The sequence below is a fragment of the Phyllostomus hastatus genome, unplaced genomic scaffold (assembly GCF_019186645.2).
Source record: "Phyllostomus hastatus isolate PE091 unplaced genomic scaffold, TTU_PhHast_1.1 phas_contig_16, whole genome shotgun sequence".
In the NCBI taxonomy this organism is placed as follows: Eukaryota; Metazoa; Chordata; class Mammalia; order Chiroptera; family Phyllostomidae; genus Phyllostomus; species Phyllostomus hastatus.
Genome location: NW_025333643.1, coordinates 13,264,178 through 13,287,775, shown reverse-complemented (window position 1 = coordinate 13,287,775; position 23,598 = coordinate 13,264,178). Strand labels below are relative to the sequence as shown.

The window sequence follows — 23,598 nt, the reverse complement described above, 5'->3', positions numbered from 1 at the left end:
CCTACATGTCCAGGATTAGTATTTAATTCAAGGTAGTTCTGGAGAACAGTTCCAGAGAAAGTCATACTGGACAAGAATGCCCTTTCTTGTCCTATACTTTGTTTTAGTGTGACCAGTGTATTGCAATGTGGTTGATTGGGTGGGCCGACACTATTAGCTACCTCAAGTAGAAAAAAAAACAGGTGTTCACTGGAACTGAAACTGAAGCACTAATGGGATCTAAGTCTGAGGGTCTCTGGGCATTTCTTTGGCTTTTTTTCTCTATTCTCCCCTCTTTACCTCTTCCTTCCATAGCCATCTCTATGTCCATTTTGCTTCCTTAGTATTTGGGCTTACCTGGGGCTTTGGTTCACTAAGGCCCCATATATCCCTGAGGGATTCATTATAACTCTGCCTCCTCTATTGACTAAGGCTCATGCTCTCAGTTTCCAATTCTAATTTTCCTCAGAGAGGCATCTGATGGCCCAGTCAGGCTATGCATGAGAGGTCAATTCCTTGGTCCACTTAGCTACTGGGATGGGGAGAGCCAGGAGAAGGAACATGTGACATGGAGTGTAGCTGTGGAGGGACAGAATTGCATGGAATAGGCCATTACAAGAGCAACTCATGATGGACATCTCTAGTTGTCCAGTCATTTATTTATTCCATTTCCTACCTGGCAGCATAGCATTGGGGTGGAGCTTGGGTTTCAGAGTCAGACTCAAATCTTGGCTGTGATCTTGAGTAAGTAACTTTCTCTCTCTAAGCCTTGCTTTCCTCATCTGTAAAAAGGGGATGTTAATTGTATTTACTTCATAAAGTTGTTTCAAAGAAGATGTGAAAAAAATTCATGTATAGAAGTTAGTAGAGGCTCAGTGCAGAGTAAGCACTTTGTAAATGTTAGTTATTTTTATATACAGTCTGTAAGTCAATAATACAAAGATAGTACCCGTCTTAGATCTTATAGTCTAAGAAGGAAATAACTTTTATGAGCCATTCATTTAGTGCACTAATATTAATACATTCACAGTGTATATCTTATAGTTAGTAAAGTAACTCATTGAGCAAATATTTCTTATCCACCTACTAGGTGTGTGGCACTGTTGTCAGCACTGAGTGTAGAGTTTTAAGCAAATAGTTAAGTCTGTACTCTCATGGAGCTCACATTATAGTTAGAAGGTAGACACACACTATAGATAGATAGATAGATAGATAGATAGATAGATAGATAGATAGATAGATAAAATCTGGTGATGCTGTGTCCAATGAGAAAAAAAAGCAGGGTAGGGGACTAGAGAATGCTGGGGTGTATGTAGGGGGTCTAATTTAGAGGAGTAGACCAGGATGCCCTCCCTGAGAAATTGACATTTGAGCAGAGAACTAAACTAAATAGCACCTGGTGGAAGAGTGTTTTGGGTAGAGGGAAGAGCAAAGGCAACAGCCATGAGGTAGACATGTGCTTGGTATGTTCAAAAGGCAACAAGGAGGCTGGGTCATTGGAGCTACAGTGAGTGAAAGTGAGAAGAGTGGGAAATGAGGTCTCAGAGGAACCCAGGGGCTGGGGGTGATTTTAATTTTTAACTTTTTTCCAGGTTCAGTTATATCCTGTGTCTGGGGCTCATCTTACTTTTTCAGGTTGGCATGAACTCCTAGCTTGTCAGTTTCCTCTGTGATTAAGGGTGGCAGACAGATGCCCATTTTAAAGGAGATGGACTTTGTGAAATGCACAAAGGCTCCTTAGTGTTTTAAACTATTTTTGGACTATTGGCTCTTGAGATCACTTAGTATTTCTCCCCACCAGGATAGAGTGAGTCATGGATTAGGGGTCCTGATAAATTTAAGCAAGCTCCCTCTGTCATCATTGTCATAGAGCTGCTTCCTTAGTCATCACTTAATCCTGTCTCTGTGTTCTGACCTCTTTCTCCAGGATTGAAATAGCCTGGCATGCTGTACCCAGTGTGGTTATTGTTTGGGGATAAGAACTCTGCTGAGTGACTCACCACCACAAGTAAGAAGTGAACTACTTAGCTGCACCCCACATTAACTGCTGCTGCTGGTAGGAAGCCCACCCACTGACATAGGTGCCAGGGTAGGGCTATCCTCAATGTTCCATGGAAACAAGAGGAAAAGTAGGTATTTTTATTGGTAGAATCTTGGGAGTGCTTCACAGTGGATGTGACATTTGAGCTCTGATATTTCAGAGTTCTTTGATTCAAAACATCTGTTTTCATAATGGTTTTAACTTCCTACAAGTGAAGAAGGTTGTGACTCTTGCTGCAGTGGGACTTGCTGCCCTTAGGTATTGGTTCATGCTGTTGGGTGGCAGAGATGGGCTATTTACTGGACATTTATGGCTCACTTTTTGTATATACAACATTGCTTTAGACATCTTGTGTATCACTTCTCTATTTCAGCATAATAAATCATTACTTATTATATATCTCCCAAATTATGTATCACTCCCAAAACTTGGAGACTTAAGATAACTCTTGTATTTGTTCATAGCTTGGAGGGTCATTAGTTTTGGTTGGGCTTGGCTGGGTGGTTTGCTGCTGATCTCTTCAAGGGTCAGTCATTCATCAGGCTGCAGTCATCTAGTGAATTGACAGACTCTGGTTTAAGATGACCTGTCACATGTTTGGTGGTTGCTGTTGTCTTTTGGTTGGTTCTCTCTTCTCACAGTCTCTTATCCTCAAATAGGGTAGTCTGAGATTTTTCACATCAAGAGAGTAAAATGTGATCACCAAATATGATTTCCTCTGTCCTTTTGTGATTCTTTCTCTGATCACAGTTTCTTCACATATATGTGATGATTAATAGCTCAAGGGAGACCCTGTGCAGCTCCCCAAACTCCAGTAGACTTGATATTTCCAGATGTCTCTCAAGTCACAGAGGCCACAGGTCCCAGCCTGGCATTCTCCTCTTGGTGCTGCAGCCTAGACACTGTCTCCTCCCAGTAGGCTGGGCCAGTGGTATTGCTCAACTCCTTTTATTCCCATCTCTCAGGGAAACAATGGATTCTTGAAACCATTGTTTCATATATGTTGTCCAGTTTTTGAGTTGTTGCAGGCAAGAAGTTTATTCCACCTCTGTAATCTGTCTTAGATGGAGAAAGAAGTCTCAAGAGAATAAAAGTAGAAGTTGCAAGGTTTTTGAGGCCTTAGCTTGGAACTTCCAGACATCACATCCTTTTGAATTTTATTAGTTAAAACAAGACCAAGGGCAGCCCATACTCAAAGGGTGGAGAAGTAGACTTTATGATGGGAGGAGTGATAAAGTTGTATTGCAAAGACACATGAGGATGGGGATGGGAGAAATTATTTAAGCTCTGTTTGCAAACACTAGCCCACTTTGGGTGGGCAGGGAGGATTAATTATAAGATGATAACTATCATTTGCTAGGCTGCTTCTATGAATGGGGCTCTGTATGAAGCACTTTGTACATAGCTCATTTAATCCTAATAACATTGTGAAAGGTTGTGAACTTTGTGTAATATTGTTCATATGTAGAACAAGTATAACACTGTAAACCCTGCAAAGGTAAAAAAAATTACAGTATAGCTTGAGTGTATCCAAGAGATACATTCATTACTAGTCTGTGCTAAAATGTGAAAAAAATTTAAAACACCACAAATTTGCATTTGTTATATTTATACAATAAAATACTTAATTTTAAAATTTGGTTTCAGTTACAATCTATAAATTATTCAACAAAGAAATATAAGAACATAAAGAATAAAAATTTTTCTTTTCAAATAATGGAAACTTTGATGATATTGCTAAAATAACTAAAAATGTCTTTAACATTAATTAATCAGAATATTCAGTAGTTGGCTTTGCAAAACATTTGTGACAGTCATCACAAACAATACTCCTGTGCTCAAGGTATAAATATTTTTTTCACAGCACTTGTGGTATCTCTCAGATACAATTTACTGTCCAATATCACACACCTGTATGAAACATGTGTTATAATCAAACTGAGGGCTTAAACATGGCTTAATATTAGTTGTGTACAAATGCATAGCTAGTCATGACCTTGAACCTATGCACAGGATATATGTAACAATATTTAAGGAAAGAGTTTACTTGTGTCTCTCAGATCAGCCTTGACCTCCACAGGGTAAAGCTCATTTTCAGGATGAGGAAACTGCCATTCCTCAAGGGTTAAATGATTTGCCTGAGGTTATGTCTGATATTGGGTGATTCTATGCCTGTACTCTGAATCCATTATTATACTTTCAATTTTTCTGTGTCCTTAAGTGTTTGGAGTAGTTCTTACAAACAGATATAACAGCATTAAAAATAGTGCAAACAGATGACTTTGTCCTTTTAGTTTGTAAGTTTATTCCATTTACATTTATTATAATTACTGATATGGTTGCATTTATTTCTAGCTTTATTTTGTGCTTCCAATTTACTCTGCCTTTTGTAGGTTTGTTTCCTCTTTTTTGTTTGTATTTTCTTTATTCTCCTTTTTTACAGATTTGAAAGTTATGATTCTACTCCTATTCATTTAACTATTGCTCTTAAATTTCCCCTTATAATTTTAAAATGTACATCTTAAGTTTGCTGAGGCTATTTCAGGTCATTTTTGGTTTCATGTAAATTTTTGAAATATTTGTTCTAAATCTGTGAAATATGTCATTGGTACTTTAATAGGGATTGCATTGAATCTATAGATTACTTTGGGTAGCATGGACATTTTAATGATGTTAATTATTCCAGTCCATGGACATGGAATATGCATCCCTTTATTTGTATCTTCCTTAATTTCTTTCTTTGGTGTTCTATAGTTTTCTGAGTATAGGTCTTTTGCCTCCTTTGTAAGTTTATTCCTAGGTACTTTATTTTTCTTGTTGCTGTAGCAAATGGGATTTTTTCCCCTAGCTTCTGTTTCTGATATTTCATTGTTGGTGTACAAAAAATGCATTCTATTTACACAATGGAATACTACACAGCAGAAAGAAAGAAGGAATTCCTACTTTTCATGACAGCATGGATGGAACTGGAGAGCATTATGCTAAGTGAAAAAAGCCAAGCAGCAATAAACAAGTACCATATATAAGAGTCTCACCTATAAGAGGAACCTAATGAAAAAACAAGCAAATGAGCAAAATAGAACAAGAAGCATGGAAATAAGGAACAGACTGACAGTGACCAGAAGGGAGGGAGGAGGGGAATAAGGGGGAAAAGAAGGTTCTAGTCAATGAAGGTGTATGAATGACCCATGGACATGGACAACAGGATGTGGACTGACAGTGGGAGTGGGGTGTGGGTGAGGCAGGGGAGAGCAATGGGGGAAATTGTGACAACTATAATAGAACAACAATAAAAAAAAGAAAAAAATTGTTAACACATACACTAGAATTAAAGTCTATAGTTAACTTATATTCTGTTTTCTCAAAAAAAAATCCATGAAGAATTTGGAACATTTTATATCAACCATTTGCCTCCTGTCTTTCATGCTTTTCTTTTTACACTCCCCCTGTGAATATGGTGGTATTGAGCTTTCCTATATTCTTTGAAATTGTGCATAACTGTGTGACTTGCTTTGCCAGTGATGTATGAGAAACAGAAAGCTTGAAGAGCCAGTGTGTAGTTCACAACGTGACCTGTAGCACTTGCTGAAGAAGGTTTTGGGACAAGGTCCTTGAGCAGCTAGAGAGTCTCCCAGCTGACCCTTGAAGGATATTTAGCACGTGTGAGAAATAAAAATTTATTGTTTTAAGCCATAAAGATTTTGGGAGTGTTACCATAGCATTCCTGATGGATAAACTGATTCCCACCCCTTCCACAATCAGTTATGATCATTATTGTTCTATACTCATATCAACTCCTCCTCCTAGATTTTTCTTGAAGTACATATTCTAGAAGTTCCTTAATGTTAGTGCTATGGTGGTAAATGTTTAACAACTGGTTTCCTGAGGGCAAAAAATCCTGATTTATAGTGTTTGCTTATTTCCATGATATAAATACTCCCACAGTGGCTGAATTCAAGTTATTAACATGTTATCAACTGACTCTCAAAATTCCTTAAAATTTGACTGTTATCAGTCATTATTATTTCAGGTGGATTATGTTAGTGGTTAACTATGTTTTTATCTGAAGACATCTTTATTTCATTCTCATTATTGAATGGCAGATGAACTGGGAGTTAAATTTTAGGGCTGAGAGTTATTTTCCCACCTTCATTTAGCACTTTTCAAACTGTTGCTCCTTTGAGAAGTCTATGGTCATCTTACATTATTCTTTTGTGGTTAATCTGTTCCTTCTCTCTGGTTGCTTCTAAAACCTTTTCTTTGTGTTTAGAATTCTGTAGTTCTACTTTGCTGTGCTTGAGTATGCATTTAATTTTACTTATCCTGATTGGAAACATTTTACTCCCCTCAATCTTTAATGAGCATTAGAATTTTTTAAATTGTCTCTTAGAATGTTGTTTGATCTCTGGGATTCTATATGGTGTAGGTTGAGAGATTATTCCTCCAGAATATTTTTGTGTTTGTTTTGCCTGGTATCACCTTCAGATCATTTTTATATTTAATTTTATTTTCTGTTTGGGTTTCCCTGACCTCTAGGCACTGTAAAATGAACCCCAAGTTCACGTGAAGGTAGACCCTTGGAGAAACTAAATTTATCCTGCCCTGAGCTCAGAGTTCAGGCTATCATCTTTGTGTCCTGGTGCTCACCGTTTCACTGATCCAATTTTGCGAAGCAGCCTCAGCTCCAATTTGCCCAGATCCTTTTCTCTTGTCCCCCTGTCCCTACCTTTCTCCTTGACAGCCAGGCCCTCAGCTCCTCTCACCCATCTGACTTTTAGTTTTTCCTCTTTGCTTTGGCCCCTCAGGACCTCTCTTACTGTCTTGCATGCTCATCTATGATACAAAGTGATATTTTTGTATTTTCTTTTGTTTTTGCCTTAACATAGTTCTTAGTATACTGAGTACATGCTCAGTAAAAGTGTATTGAGTGAATGGTGCCTGGGAGTGGCTGTGGCAGAAATGAAGGATGCAACTCTCTGTAACTCTCTGAGTGGACTCAAACAAAGGAAGAATTCTTTGTAGAATAATTGTTGCTAGATAGGGGGCTTGAAGGGGAGATTTTGTCATATCCTTTAAAAAAACTTCTTAATGTGTCACCCACACTGGATTTTAGTTATTCCTATAATAACAGTTTTCTTTGTCCCATTAAAAGGTGATTTCAAAGCTTATTTAAAGAACTAAATGTGGAGTCTTTTTTTGCAGACACTGTAAACTATAAACTCATTCTGTTTTTTTTCACCTTAAAAAACCATAAAACCTACAATTCTTTCTACTCTTATATCCCTTTTCATTTTTAAATTAAAGAAATGAAACCTTCAGAGATGCAGCCAAAAATTAATTTGCAAGCCCTTGTCTACACTGGTTTTATAAACTTCTCCTAGTCCACAGTCAAGGGTACAAAAGATGATGAGACGGATAATCATGCTTTTTAAATAGCATACAGATGAATGGAATCAGGAGGGTCATTTACATCCCTATAACTTGCTGAGGGCTCTGGTATGTTGAAATTTATGTAACCCAGGGCTAATAGTTGATCTTATTAAGAAAAATGGCAGTAGGACATCGAGTTAGTGAGGTATTACATTAGGGCTTGCTTCAATTTAAATTCTTCTTCCATTCAATAATGTTTTTGTTCCAGGCACCGGCAGTGTCTGCACTGCTAGGGACTCTCTTTATATCCCTGTTGGACTTGATAAGTTAGCTCTCTTCCAGACTCAACGTTGAAAACCATTTTTCCTCCTTTCCCTATTTTAAAAGTCTCAAATGAATTATAAAACAAAATGAATATCCAAGGATGAGAAAAGCACTTTGCAAGCCCTTGTTTAAAAATACTTATTACTGTCTTTTTGGAGAAAATTCTATTATTCTCTTTCACTGGCTTAAGATTTGAAAAAGAGTCTTAAAGCATATGAAATGTATGTTTATGCTCATGAATCCATACATGGATTTCTGAGTCTTTGCTAAGGAAAACTCTTGCTATTAATAACACACACAAAATTACCCAGATAAAATAAAAATATTCTTAACTTGATATTATTTGAGATTGGTATCGAGGGATCTTATTTCTCAGTGACATAACACATTCTCATGTTCTTTCGGTGATATTATCTGTGAAAGAACCATTCCTCCCCCTCCCCCCATCCCTGCTTTGACTTACCCAACAATAGCATGGACATCCTGTGACTTATTATTTTTTCCAGGTTCCTATGTGGCATCTTCATTCTTAACATTTATTCCACTTTTGGGGGGCGGGGTGGGGGTGATTCCTCTAAATGCATTTCACAGTCTTTAAGCTCTCAGGTGGAAAAATGCTAAATCTTTCAAAATTCCCTAAAGGTGTTCTTCAAGAAATCCTTTCTGAGAGAAGAGATACTTCATGCTGGTTGCAATTAAGCATCTGTTCCAGCTCCTTAATTCTTTCAACCACTGGCATGTGGACTGTGGTTATAGCAGCTGCATCATCAGTGGTACTTGGTGGAAGGGGTGCATTTGGGCCCAACATGTTTGACTCAGTGTGGAAACCTGGCTTGTGGCAGCTGTTGCATGTACCCTGACACTCATTGTGTAGTAACGGGATCCTCTCATAGTCCTGTGACTGAGTGAGACTGGTGCATGGGCTGGAAAGGCACCATCAGTGCTCTGCGAGTGTTGTGCCTGGGCTTTATAACTACCATGTGCCCTCTTTGCTGTGACTCCTCCAGGTGAGAAGGGGTCCCCTCTTTAGGCCTCAGTTTATCCCCTTATAAAAAGATGCCTGATCCCTGTCTTCACTAATGTTCAGCCATTTTGTTGTTAAATAGATAGATAGATAGACAGACATACAGACAGGTAAACATTGATGTGAGGAAGAAACATTGATCAGTTACCTCCTGAATGTGTCCTGACTGGGGTTTGAACCCATAATCTATGTATGTGCCCTGACCGGGAATTGAACTCGCAGCCTTTTGGTGCATAGGATGATGTTCCAACTAACTGAGCCACCTGGTCAGGACTAGGTTTTCTGCCCATTTTTTTCAATTGGATTTTTTTTGATGTTGCATTGTATGAGTTCTTTGTATATTTTGTATATTAACTCCTTATCAGATATATCATTTATGAATATTTTCTCCCATTTAGTAGGTTGCTTTTTTTTAAGTTTTCTTTACTATATGAGAGGATTTTTGTTGATGGAGTCCTGTTTGTTTATTTTTGTTTTTGTTGCCTTTGCCTGAGGAGACATATCCAATAAAATATTTGGATATGTTTTGTCTTCGACAAGAGTTTACTGCCTATGTTCTCTTCTAGGAGTTTTATGGTTTCAGGTCTTACATTTAAGTCTTTAATTCATTTTGGTTTTATTCCTGTGTGTGCCGTAAGAGAGTGGTTTATGTTTTTATTTTATTTTATTTTTTGCTTGTATCTGTCCAGTTTTTCCAACACTATTTATTGAAGAAACTATCTTTCCCCATTGTATATTGTATCTTCATTTGTTGTAGATTAATTGACCATATAAGTATAGGTTTATTTCTAGGCTCTCTGTTCTGTTCCATTGATTTTTGGGTCTGTTTTTGTGTCAATACCATGCTGCTTTGATTTCTATAGCTTTGTAGTATAAATTGAAATAAGGGAATATGATACCTTCCACTTTGTTCTTTTTTTTTTTCAAATTCCTTTGGTGATTCAGGTGGTTCCATATAAATTTTAGGGTTATTTGTTCTAGCTCTATGAAAAGTTTCATTGGTATTTTGATAGGGATTGTATTGAACCTGTAGTGAACCTTTTCTTGAAGTCTAGAGAAGTGCTCTCAAACCTTATGTGCCTATACTTTACCTGGTGGTCTCATAAAAATGCGGGTTCTGAAACTGCAGGTCTGAGGTGGGACCTGAGATTCCACCTTTTTATAAGATCCTAGGTGATATTGTTGCTGCTGGTCCAGTGACCAGACTCTGAGTAGAATGGAGGTCAGTTATTCCCTCTTTCCAGGGGAGGAGTGACTCCAGAAGCTGAGAGAAGCAGGAGACTACTTAGGGAAAAACTCTCCTTATGAAAACTTTGAATGGCAAGGAGTAGAGCTTGGCTAAGGAAGCCATGTAGCTCAGAGCAAGGAAAAATTAGTAGTTCAATGCCTGCCACCTGCCTATTTGAAGTGATACTAGTTTAGGTAAAACCTCTTACCCATCTTAAAAATACTTAGATTATTAGCAATTTTGTTAAATGAACATGTTGGAGAGGGGAGACAAAGTGACAGGGAAGGAAACTGCAGCAAAGATATGAAAACATCACTTAAAGATTTGCTAAGCAATTCAAATAAAGGAGCTGTTTTCTAACAACTGTTTGTGACTATTAATGAGAAAGTTCCAATTCTAACCATAACTTCTATGACTACATGTTTTGGGTTGCTTCTCTGAACACATTTAAAAATATCAATACTACTAAAATTTTTTTAACCTATGCCAAGTTGAGTGGTGTCCACAGCAGGGGATGCCGCTATCGTTTAGCTATTTACTTACTACTGACTACTAGTGGGAAAAGAACCTGGCCTTCGAAATAGAAATGTTTGATATTCTCAAGAGCTTCTTGTAGAGTTATTTATGTACTAGTTAATGGGAAGTCAATTTTATCAATCTTTGAGTTGGTCTTAAAACTGTTTCCTATTTTCCCTTATTTACAGAATGCTAATGTGGGTAGCATTTAGTTTCCTACCCTTACATATATTTGATGATCAAAACATTTGTTTACCATGCTCAAATGGGAGAGAAATTTTAACTTTGGGCCTCTAGCTACCACCTCTGTCTCAACCGTGGTAATAATGCTGGATGTTTATTGAGCGCTTATCATATGCCAGGCCCTGTGTTTTGTGCTTTGTGGGAATTTGTTCACTTGCTTGATGAGCATCTCATGTAGTCTTTGTGTGAACCCTGGAAATTAGTGATGATTATTATTGCCTATTTATGGGTGAATAATTTGACTCTCTGAGTACTTAGGTAATTTGTCCAAGGTGACGTAGACTGTCATGGGTAGATGTACAATACAAAGCCCAGCTCTTCATCATTGTTCTTGGAATTCCAGATAAGTTTAATGATTTTCCTCAGATCACATAATTGGTGAGTAGCAAAGTAGGAATTAAAACTTGAGTCCTTAATTCTCAGTTCAGGGCAATATTCTGACACTGTGCCACCTAACAGTATTGGTCTGTAATGAAAACCAGAACCCCTTGTTATGAAAGCAGCTGCCAAGAGGGCTTTCCCATGTATACTGTTCTTACTGTTATGAATCTTGGCAAAATGTCACATATTATCAACCAAAATGGGTTCCACAGTTATTGCTGACAGCATGTCTGTGGGAGGAACCCAGGGTCCTTGTACTTCAGTGCTTTTAAAAATCACCTAGTGTCCTTATTCTATCCTAAAGGAGAATGCCTAAGACCATATGTCTAAATATTAATTTTTTTATACCTTCCTCAGCAGAGCAACTCTTCCACAGCACACGGGGGCCACATGTTTTCAGCCAACGTCTGCTGTTTGTCTTTTCACACAGATGAAGGTTTGGAGCCATGAGGAGTTCTGTACATCCTGCACGCAGGATTATGGAAAAAGGGATCAGAGAACCTGCCCTTAAAATTTGATTAGAGACAAACTGGAAAATGATAAATAGGAAAATAAAGTCACGGAAGAAGTAGAGCAGGCCAAGTTGTCTGCAGAGAGATTCTGTTTTCTTTGAAAGAGTTATGTTAAGCCCTTGCTTGAGAAGGCGTATGGATTTATTAAAAAAAAGTTCAAGACTTTTGGGTATAAGCCAATTCATATTTTTATATAGCTCAGAGATGGTTTTCATAGCAATGAAACCCTAAACTTCTTTGTAGTACAAAGCTTTATCATTTTTTTGTTTTTTACCCATAGTGTGGAAAAGAGCTTAAGGTCATGGATTTTTTTCAAATCTGCCAGGAATTCATATTTTCCATGTTTGGGGATAAGACAAGTAGAGTCTAAACATCTGGTTAGTTTCTATTTAAATAATTGTGTGTTCCATATGTGTGTGTGTGTACATGCACACACACAGGACTATATTTTCATTCTATTTACCTTTTTGTGTTTTAGATATCCTGAAATCTGGATTAGATTCTGACTCCAGTAGCAATTGGAAGTAACTCTCCTAAATGTTGATTCAGGCAAAGTATGTTTTCCCTCCTGTTTCATATAAAGTGAAGTGTGACTTAATTTCTTATATTTTCATTGTTCTCCTTTTTTCAAGATTATTGACTATGGGAACTTTTCAGAGTTGTACAAAATGAAGTTCTTAGAATTGGCTGGAGGAAACCTCAATTTTAGACACTGGGCTGTATCAGCTATGATGTCATTACAGTCACATCCCTTAAGCCAGCCAATTTATCCTCTTGTGAAGTGGACATAGTACTGGCAGCTTCAGAGCGATATTGTCAGAAGGGTGAGTGGGTGGATGTGAGGCATTTTGAGTTTTGGAGAAGAGAACAGGGTAGAATAATCTGAGGTCAAGGACACTCTCCCTCTCCCCATTTTCTCACTTCCAACCTAACTACAGCAAAGCAAAGAGGAATGAAAACCCATTCTCCCTCATATTGTCCCCCTGGGCCAACTGTCTGGAGAGACAGTTTTTCTTTTGGTCTTCTCATCTTTCTGTTCATATTTTACTCACTATTTATTACATACGTATTATGTGCTAGATTTGGAGGTATAGTTCAATTTTGGCTCAGAACCTGCCCTTGAGAAGCTTACTTTCTCTCTCTTTCTTGGAGATTACTTTTTTTGTGTAAGCACAACAATGCTTTGTAAGATATATTTGCTCTTATCTAGCTGTTGTATACTGGGAAAATGTAGCTTGCCATAACACCAGAAAGATGAGTCGCTATAACCTCCTTTACTGCCTGAGACTTAGAACCCATTGGACAGACTAATGTTTTCAGCTCCCATGTTGTTTACCTATGTTTCAAGGACAGACCAAGGGTTCTAAACTTTTTCCCTTCTGCAGACTGGAGATAGCACTAGTCTTTATTGTCCAGGACAGAGTTCAAAGTATGAGATTCAATGTGGGGGGCCAAAGATGAAAACAAACTGGGTTAAAGGCTAGGTATCATGACAAACGTGATGCATTTTATTTGTACTCCTAGCTCAGTGACTGTAAAGACTGGCCTGGATGCTGTTGTCACACCTGCTTTGCTTCCCCCTGTGGTGTCCTTAGTGGCAGGCTGTGGAGAAGGGAGTTGGCTTCCTGAGCTTTGATTCTTTGAGAGCATTGGGAGAAGGATCCCAGAATCAGGGTAGAAAGCTTTCTGAATTCTCATTCAACCGCAGAGTTACTTTTGTACTTGAAGAGGATTAGCTGCTTTACCACCCCTTTTACCTGTGCCACAAATGCTAACTTGTCAGCAGTTTGACTGGAACCCAGGTACAGGTTGGATCATGTGGCGATGTCCTATCTTGATGTAGGTAGACATTGGAAGGGCTTCTTTCTCCACTTGTGTGGTGGAATAGAAACTACAGAAGTAGTGGTTGAGGCTTAGGTTGAGATCATGGTGACAACCGTGAGATTCCAAAGAGGCAGCCCTCGAATATAGCCTTGCAGGTTGCTTGTTCTCGTAGGTTGGTATCTGATGTAGCTAACAAGCTGAAATGAATGCTTTTGGTTATTGATTGATCCAGTGGGGTTAGGATGACTGCCTTAGAAGAAACATACTTTCAAAGTTGAGAAGGGGGAAATGATTCAGTCTGAAGGAATTGGATAATCTGGGAAGGGGGGAATTAAAAACTGGGCATAGTTTTTCTTACTTTTCTGACCCTTAGAGAAGGTACTTTGGCTTAGTTACAGATTGCACTTGTACTGTGTACTGTTCTTTTAGAGGGCATTTTTATAGAGTTTGTCTTCTCATAGCTAATTCTAATCAGCTACCAGTCTAATTCCAAACAGTTAGAAAGGAGGTCTCAATAATTGTCCATGTGTGTCCCATGCTACTTAACTATTGGATAGGACCCAGTGATGTGTAAATGAAATGATTTAGATCAGGGGTGTCAAAGTCATTTTCACTGGGGGCCACATCAGCCTCTCAGTTGCCTTCGAAGAGCCAAATGTAATTTCAGCTCCTTAACAGTTAAGGAGTAGTTACATTTATACAGTCCTATAATTATTTTGTCCCTTTGAAGGCAGCCTCGAGGCTGATATGGACCCTGGTGAAAGTGAGTTTGACACCCCTGATTTACATTATCACTCATTCTGCCTCTAACACAACTGCCATTTCATAAGTTGTTAAAGTGGAGAGCCACTCCCTTTTTGTCTACCCTTAGGGTTATCGGAATACAGGCCAGAATGGAGTCCAGGACCTCTGACTTTGGCAGTGTTTGTGTGCTCTTGGGCCTGACATTTAAATTGTGTGATCTGATTTTCTCATTTGTAAAATAGGTCAACATGTAAATCGTTAAGGTCTTTTTGAGTTCTAAGGGTTCTTATTCCATGTCCTCAGCATGTAAGGTGGATTTTGTTTTTCAGAATGTGGGGTTTTGTTGTTGTTGTCCCAGCAGCATATTCTACCCTATCCTGACTGATACAGGGTGGGGCAAAAGTGGGTTTATAGTTGTTTGTATAAAAAATAATACAATAATTAATAAATAATAGTGCAATAATACACTCTGTTTTGCATATTCACATCTGTAAACCTACTTTTGCTCCACCCTGTATAAGTGATTACTCTGTACTTGACACTTTCTAGAACTTTATATGTATCAATTCATTTAATTGTGACAACTCTATGTGATAGGAATTATTACACTCCCCCTTTTACAAATAAGGAAACCGAGACAGAGAAAATATTCTTTTCAGTTGATTATTTATGAAAAGTGAATATATGTATATTCAGTCATTCAGAAGTGTCTGTGTCAGTTCAGAAGCTAGTTGGTACAGAGTAGTTTCAGCAGGGGTGTTGAGGTCAGACTGCCTGGATGAACACCTGGTTATGCCACTTACCTGGCGGGGTGACCTTAGGCAAGTTTCTTTACCATTTTGCATTTCCATTTGCTCATCCATTAAATGAAGATCATAACAGTAGCTATCTCACAGAGTGGTTCTGAGTATTAAAAGAGCTTAGAACTATGTGTGCCATGTGGTAAGCACTGTCCAGATTTTTGCTATAACTGTTTCTTAATAGGTCTGGTCTGTCCTTGCTGCTGGGCTTTTATTTATTTATATATTTTTTACTTTATTTTTAATTGCATTTTTCCCATTGCCATTTAGTCCTCTTATAGCCCCCTCTCCCCTAGCAATCATCACATTGTTGTCCATGTCCATGAGTCCTTTTTCCTTTTTTTTTAAAGACTTTATTTATTTATTTTTAGAGAGGGGAATGGAGGGAGAAAGAGAGAGAGAGAAACATCAATGTGTGGTTGCCTCTCATGTGGCCCCCACTGGAGACGTGGCCTGCAACCCAGGCATGTGCCCTGACTGGGAATTGAACCTGCGATGCTTTGGTTCGCAGCCCATACTTTTTCTTTTTTTAAAAAATATATTTTATTGATTGTGCTATTATGGTTATCCCATTACCCCCCTTCATTTGCCTCCACCCTGCACACCCTTTCCCACCCACATTCCCCCCCTTTAGTTCATGTCCATGTGTCATAAGTTCTTTAGCTTCTACATTTCCCATACTACTCTTGCCCCCCGCCCCGTCTATTTTCTACCTACAGTCTATGCTACTTATTCTCTGTACCTTTTCCCCCTCTCTCCTCCTTCCACACCTGTTGCTAACCCTCCATGTGATCTCCATTTCTGTGGTTCTGTTTCTGTTCTAGTTGTTTGCTTAGATTGTTTTTGTTTTAGGCATTGTTGTTAATAATTGTGAGTTTGCTGTCATTTTACTATACATGTTTTTATCTTGTTTTTCTTAGATAAGTCCCTTTAACATTTCATAAAATAAAGGCTTGGTGATGATGAACTCCTCTAACTTGACCTTATCTGAGAAGCACTTTATCTGCCCTTCCATTCTGAATAAAAGCTTTGCTGGACAGAGCAATCTTGGATGTAGGTTCTTGCCTTTCATGACTTGGAATACTTCTTTCCAGCCCCTTCTTAACTGCAATGTCTCTTTTGAGAAATCAGCTGACAGTCTTATGGGAACTCCTTTGTAGGTGACTGTCTCCTTATCTCTTGCTGCTTCTAGGATTCTCCCCTTCATTTTTACCTTGGCTGATGTAATTATGATGTGCCTTGGTGTGTTCCTTCTTGAGTCCAACTTCTTTGGGACTCTCTGAGCTTCTTGGACTTCCTGGAAGTGTATTTCCTTTGCCAGACTGGAGAAGTTCTCCTTTATTATTTGTTCAAGTAAGTTTTCCACTTGTTGTTCTTCCTCTTCCCCTTCTGGTACCCCTATAATTCAGATGTTGGAATGTTTAAAGATTTCTTGGTTCCTAAGCTTTTCCTCATTTTTTTGAATTTTTATTTCTTCATTCTTTTCTGTTTGGCTGTTTCTTTCTTCCTTCTGGTCCACTCCATTGATTTGAGCCCCAGTTTTCTTCCCATCACTATTGGGTTCCTTGTGCATTTTCCCTCATTTTATTTAGTGTAGCCTTCATTTTTTCATCTAATTTGTGACTAAATTCAACCAATTCTGTGAGCATCCTGATCACCAGTGCGTTGAACTGTGCATCTGATAGGTTGGCTATCTCTTGGTTGCTTAGTTGTATTTGCTGTGGAGCTTTGATCTGTTCTATTTGGGCCTTTTTTTTTTGTGGGGGGGGGTCTTGTCCTGCCTGTTACCTATGAGGGGTGGAGCCTTAGGTGTTCACTGGGGCAGGGCAACCCAGTCACTCAGTTGTGACGCTGTATGTGGGGGCGGGGTCCAAGAGGGAACAATGGCGCTTGCTCCTCTCTCTGTAGGACTTCAGTCCCTTCTGCCTCTTTCCCCCAATCAAACTGGGCCTTTCTGATGCTAATTCCCATGTGGGTGGGCTTGTGCACATTCTAGGACCCTGTGGGTCTCTCTAACGAATTCTCCTGTGAGGCTGGGAGTCTCTGCTGGTACCTCAACTTCCACAGGTGTTTTCAATCAGTGACCTGAGACTCCATTTCCTGGCAGTGGGACCCTGGTTTGCGCCCAGTGCCTGGCTTCACAATTGCTGCCTTTTGGGGTCTGCCAGTTGCCACCCTGAGCCCAGGGTCCTCCCACTGAGGACTTGTGCACCCAGGAGGCCTTACATGCCTTGTTCCACTGCTCTTTGTGCTGTAAACCCTCTCCACCCAGCTGCCCGACTCCACCTATCCTACTGGTCTGGATGAACGTGTCTATTTTAACTTTTTGGTTGTGCAACTTTCATACAGTTCAATTTTCTGTTAGTTCTGGTTGTTATTCTGTTTCTAAACTGTTGTTGTCCCTATCTTGGTTATGCAAAGAGATACAGTTTGTCTACCTATGCCTCCATCTTGGCCGGAAGTCTCTCCTTTTCCTTTTTGCTCAGTCCCTCCACCCCCTACTCTCCACAACCCCTAACTTGTCATCCTGCTATCTATCTATGAATCTGTCTATTTTCCTTGTTTATTCAGTTTGTTCATTAGATTCCACATATGAGTGAAATCACATGGTGTTTGTTTTTCTCTGACTGGCTTATTTCACTTAGCATAATGTTCCCCAGGTCCATCCCTATTGTCATAAAGGGTAAAATTTTCTTCTTTTTTATGGGTGAGTAAAATACCACTGTGTAAATGTCCCATAGTTGCTTTATCCACTCATCTACTGATGGACACTTGCGCTGCTTCCATATCTTGGCAGTTGTGAATGATGCTGCAACGAATGTAAGGATACTTATGTTCTTTTGAATTAATGTTTTGGGTTCCTTTATCTAAAGGTTCCTTACTCCCAGAAGTGGGATATCTGGGTCAAAAGGGAGATCCATCTTTAATTTTTTGAGGTATCTCCATACTGCTTTCCACAGTGGCTGCACTCCCACCAATAGTGCAAATGGGTTCCTCTCTTTCCACATTCTCGCCAGCACTTGTTGTTTGCTGATTTATTGATGATAGCCATTCTGACAGGTGTGAGGTGATATATAACTGTGGCTTTAATTTGCATTTCTCTGATAAAGAACTTACAAAACTCAACACCAAAAAAAATAAACAACCCCATTAAAAATGCACAAAGGACCTGAATATACACTTCTCCAAAGAGGACATACAGACAGCCAATAGACATATGTAAAGATGCTCAATGCTTCTGGGCTTTTGTACTTCCTGTTCTTTTCCCCTTGTTCTTCATGGGGCTGATTCTCATTTGCTCTTCCAGAAGCAACTCAGTGGTTTCTCTTGGTTTGGTGTGGTTTCCTGCATGTCTGTAGCCTAGGTTACATCCTCCCTGTATTTCCTCCACCTAGATATGACTTCTGTCATAACTCTTATAACATAATATTTCTACTATCATTTTACTTGTCCACATGGACTATGAGCATGTTCCATTTGTTTTCCTTTTTTAATGTTTCATGAGTATGAGGGAGATGCTGGGTAAATGTACATTGAATTGATAAATAGTTCAATTTTTTTCTCCCTCCCTTCCTTTCTTCCTCTCTCTTATTCTTCCTTTCTTTTTCCCCTCCTTCTTTTCTACCTTCCTTTCTACCAAACTTCCTACCTCCCTTTGCATTTAAGCTTAGCACTTCATGCATTGTTTTAGTTATTCCTCACAGGAAGCCTATGATGTAGGTGTTATGATAATTCCCATTTTTGGGTATCGAAACAAAGGACTAGGGCAATAGGCAACTTGCCCATCCAAAGGGGCAGCCCCTTTACAGAGTTGTCTCCATATTGCTGTCTCTGTTGAAAGAATTTTGGCGTTTTGTCTTTGGAATTCCCTTATGGCCAACCTATGAATCACTTAAGAAAACCAATCTTATTTTTGCTCACTTTCAGAAAAGATTATTTCTAGTCTGATCATCCTGATTCATCACATGTGAAATTCAAATAAAATTAGGTCACATTAGAAATCCAAGCCACTTTCAAAGGACAAAGATTTGTCATCTTTAAAAATATTTAAATGATTTAAAGATGCACTCTCCACTCCCAGAAGGCTTTACAGTGGCCAGATTGCTGGGTTGAAGGCTGTTGATACTCCTGTGGATTTTGTTTAGATGTGGTTTAGGCATGAGTAGCTGGTGGAGGAATGTCATATTACTTTATAGTCCCATTTCATGTTCTTCATGACAGTTTTATTGACATATAATTTATGTACCATACAGTTCACCCACCTAACATGTAAAATTTAGTGGTTTTTAGTATATTCGAAAAGTTGTTCAACGAACACCACTGTCTAATTCCAGAACATTTTCATCACCCCATGAAGAAATTCTGTCCCTTTTAGTAATTACCCTTCATTCCCCTCATTTCAACTCCCCAGGCAATCATTGATTTACTTTCTGTCTATGGGTTTGCTTATTCTGGATATTTCATATCGGTGGAATCATGTAATGTGGTCTTTTGTGACTATTTTTTTTTCATACAGCATAATGTTTCAGGGTTCACCAATGTTGCAGTGTGTATCAGTGTTTTATTGCTTTGTATCTCTAAGTAATATCCTTTGTATGGATATTTCACATTTTATTTACTCATTCATCAGTTGATTGAGATATAGGTCATTTCCACTTTTTGGCTACTATGAATAAAGCTACTGTTAATATTTGTGTATGAATCAACTGATGAATGGATAAATACAATGTGATATGTACCTATAACAGAATAATAGTCATCTATGAAATAAATGAAATACTGATACATGCTACAACATGGATGAAAACCTGCCAAGTGAAAGAAACCACTTCTTGCATGATTCCATTGGTATTAAATGTCCAGAATAGGTGAATACTAGTGACAGAAAGTAAATTAGTGATTGTCAGGGCCTGGGTGTATGGAAGGGGATGGAGAGTGACTGCTAAAGTGTATAGGGTTCCTTTTTTGGATGATGAAGATATTCCAAAATTTATTCTGTTGATGGTTGTACAAGTTTGTTAAGATACTACAATACTACTGAATTTTATACTTTTTACAAGGGTGCATTATATTTAAAAAAATAATTCATAATGACCACCATTACATACATACCAGTTGCTTACTGCAAGTCAGTTCCCTGTGAGGCACTGTGGCACATGGAGGAGAAAGAGAGTACTTGTTCCCTGTGCTCCATATTGCAGTGGAATTGTACAGATGGAGTGGATATCCATAAAAGGTTTTATCAAGGTGATGCATCACTCATTGCTAGTTTCTGGGTATAGGCCACACCCAGAAAGTCTTAGCACCTCTGGGCATTAGCCATAGGGCCTCAAAAAGATTTTAAAATGTGGGCTGCTCCAGTATTTATATAACTTAGACATGGTATTATCCATCCCTTATAATACGGTGAGTTCCCTGTGTCCAGGAGCTATGCCTTATATTTATCTTGATTCTCTTGCTTAGCGTTGTGTCTGGTCCACCCAGAGGCCAGGAGTGTGTGTTTGGTGAGTGAAAGTGCTGGGTGATTTGGAAGCCTCCTGGTTTGTTTCTAGGACAAAAATGCCTTCAGGCCTGTGGCTGCCTGTTGTGACCAGCCTGTGGGGAACTTGTTGCTGAATACACCAACTGTCTTCATGCAAATTTCTTTTTTCATAACCGGTAACTGTTTTGTTCCTCTGGTGCTTTCACTGTGATTTTGGTTAAAATGGTGACCTGGAACGATATGTGGTATGTAGGTGCTTCTGGAGTACTGTGCTTTTCTCCCTGGCGATACATGCAAGACTCACTGTGTCAGGGAAATTTAGGAAAACAAAAGGTGGAATAAACCTCACTTTTTAAAAAATATCATGTTTATCAATCATCGATACTGTAGTTTCTGTATAGCTTATGGGTCTTTGCTATAATAAGAAATTGTTTTTCTTTTTCTTTTTTTCTCTGTGAAGGTACTTTATGTTGATTAAGTTCTTTCTGTTAAATATCCTTTGCTTGCACTGGACTTTTCTTTGTGTTGATTTTTTGCTTCATTTTTTTTTTTCATTTCCCATGCTATTCAGTTACTGGATGCCAGAAGAACCAAGGTTTGTCCACTCTTTGCAGCTCATTTGTTTTGTTCTGCACAGCCTCACCTTGTGTGTTTCAGTGTCTGTCTCTGTCTGTGTTTGTTCCCTTCTGCTTGCAGATGCAGTAATCCTGTTTACCAAACATGGTCACAGCTTTATTTGTAAAAATAAAGTCCTTGTTTGTGTCTACTTGTAGTGGATGCTATTATTTTCACTTATAAATGGACGTGCATTTATCATGGAAAATAATGGATAGTAGAATAAAGAACACTTAGGAAACAAGGAATACTGAGTCTGGAGCATTGTGGGCATAAAGAAGGTGTGTTTGTGAAAGTTTCCCTCTAACTCTTTCCACTTTCTAAATTAAATCTGTAGATACATAATTTTCCTTGTGACTGACACTAATATACTGTTTCTGTGTTTGTGTACATTTCTTTTCTCCTAAGACATTCAGAAAGCATCATTGAATTAATATCCCCCTCTCCATGTGCTGTCCCATGCTTCTGAAGTCACCCTGGAGGACATCACGGCTGGCCCTCTGGACCTCATGATTAACATTCCATCTTCATAGTGTGGTACCAGCAAATAGCCCTTGGCATTTCCATTGACTTTTCCTTTCTTTCTCTTCCCCTGCTCCATCTTTCTCATCACAGCACCTGCAATTGACAATCCAGGCCCTTCAGGATGAGCTGCGAACCCAGAGAGACCTCAACCACCTCCTCCAGCAAGAGAGTGGCAATCGAGGAGCTGAGCACTTCACCATCGAGCTGACTGAGGAGAACTTCCGGCGCCTGCAAGCTGAGCATGACAGACAGGCTAAGGAGCTGTTCCTATTGAGGAAGACCTTGGAGGAAATGGAGCTGAGAATTGAAACACAGAAGCAGACCCTCAATGCCCGAGATGAGTCAATTAAAAAGCTTCTTGAGATGTTACAAAGTAAAGGCTTGCCGTCCAAAAGTCTTGAGGATGACAATGAACGGACGCGGCGGGTGGCAGAGGCTGAGTCTCAAGTTAGCCATTTGGAGGTGATTTTAGACCAAAAGGAGAAGGAAAACATACATCTTAGAGAGGTAAGGGCATTCATTTTATTGCCCAAAAGTCAGGTTTTACAAGCTAAAATGTTATCAAGTTATTTTCACAGGTTGGAAAACATCCACAACCTTAAAATTCCCTTTGTCACCTGTTTTATAACCTTCCTGTCTGCTTATCACCTTTAAACTGGAATTTTGCATTAGTCTTTTTCCCTCTGCTCACCCTGCATGTGTTCCATTATTATTCAGCACGTATTCAGGATCCAAGCGTGTGTAGCACATGTCAGCAGTAGGGTGGTTTACAGCTGCTTTGCCACAGATGGTCATTGTTTCAGGGCTTTTTAAGTATAGTAGTGTTTAAGTTTTAGATGTTTATCAAATATCATTTCTCTAAAGGAGAAAAAGGAATAGGTGATTAGCAACACAATAAACCTAAGTATTTTTATAGCTGAATTGGAGCAGAATTTCCAGAAAATAAAGTATATGGATATTTCTAGAAACTATGGTAAAATGTGCAGACCGATTTTGAGCATTTAGATTTAAGGTACTCTCTGTTTGCGTTTACATTAATCTAGGACAGAGTGTTCCAGGTTTTCTACGTGTTTTGTACTTAGTGGATTAAATCATTCAAAGTTTTCAGAGGCAGCCTCTCTGGCCTGCCACCACCATTTTGTGTTGGCATGCTCATCTATCTGAGAATATGCAGTTTGACAGAGCTCAGAAAAAGTTGGGTGCCAGCCAACATTTGAAATTTTTACAGCAGTTCTCTGCCACTATGGTGGATCTCAAAAGTACCATATAAGCCTTGGGAGACAGAGATCTCACAGAAAATAGTGAACAATAAAATGGCATTAAGTATATTTTAAAAATATGTTACAGAAATAAATAAAAATTCTGAAAGATATTTGCTTACAGACCAAGCTAGATTTCCTGGCATTATATACCTGCTCAGATGAGTCACTTGTGTTGTTCAGAAACATGCCTTCCATGGTGGGACTTAACTAATATGAATGTTCTTCTGTTTTTTTTCTGATGTAGATTATATTTGCTTAGAACATTTGAACAGAATTTTGTGTTTTTGGATTTGATATCCTCTGTGCTCATTTTCCTCTCCCACTCCCTCTTTCCCCTGCCCCCAGCCATGAGACCTTAGCAATATGCTTGGGAAACCCCATGGCTTAGTTCATATTAAGATACTTAAAGAGGCATTATGTTGGGCCCTGGTCTTCCTATTCATATTCCAAGGGGGTGATTATTATGAGCAGACTTCTAGGATGGCTGTAATGATCCCTACCTCTTGTAATTCATGCCCTTGTGTAATCCCCTCCCCTTGAGTATAAGTTGAACCTAGTGACTTGCTTCTAAACAACAGAATATGGCAAAGGTAATGGGATGCTGGTGACACTTCCACAATTAGGTTACACAAGACTGTTATTCCCTCTTGTTAGCAGCCTCAATTGCTTTCTCAACTTGCATGGTTTTTTGAAGCAAGCTGCCATGTGGGAGAAGCCTATGTTGTAAG

General features: G+C 38.9%; 1 protein-coding gene across 4 annotated transcripts in view; it reads left to right on the top strand.

Moving 5' to 3' along the window:
• The window catches only part of ERC2 (ELKS/RAB6-interacting/CAST family member 2), a 943,617-nt gene that overhangs the window by 150,886 nt on the left and 769,133 nt on the right, over positions 1-23,598 (top strand). For all 4 annotated transcript variants that reach the window (XR_006784938.1, XR_006784937.1, XR_006784936.1 and 1 more), the window contains exon 3: positions 21,699-22,115. Coding sequence is in view for 1 of the 4 variants with exons in the window: in XM_045832534.1 (XP_045688490.1) it covers positions 21,699-22,115 (417 nt within the window). In the remaining 3 variants the exon portion in view is untranslated. The remainder of the gene's footprint in view (positions 1-21,698; positions 22,116-23,598) is intronic.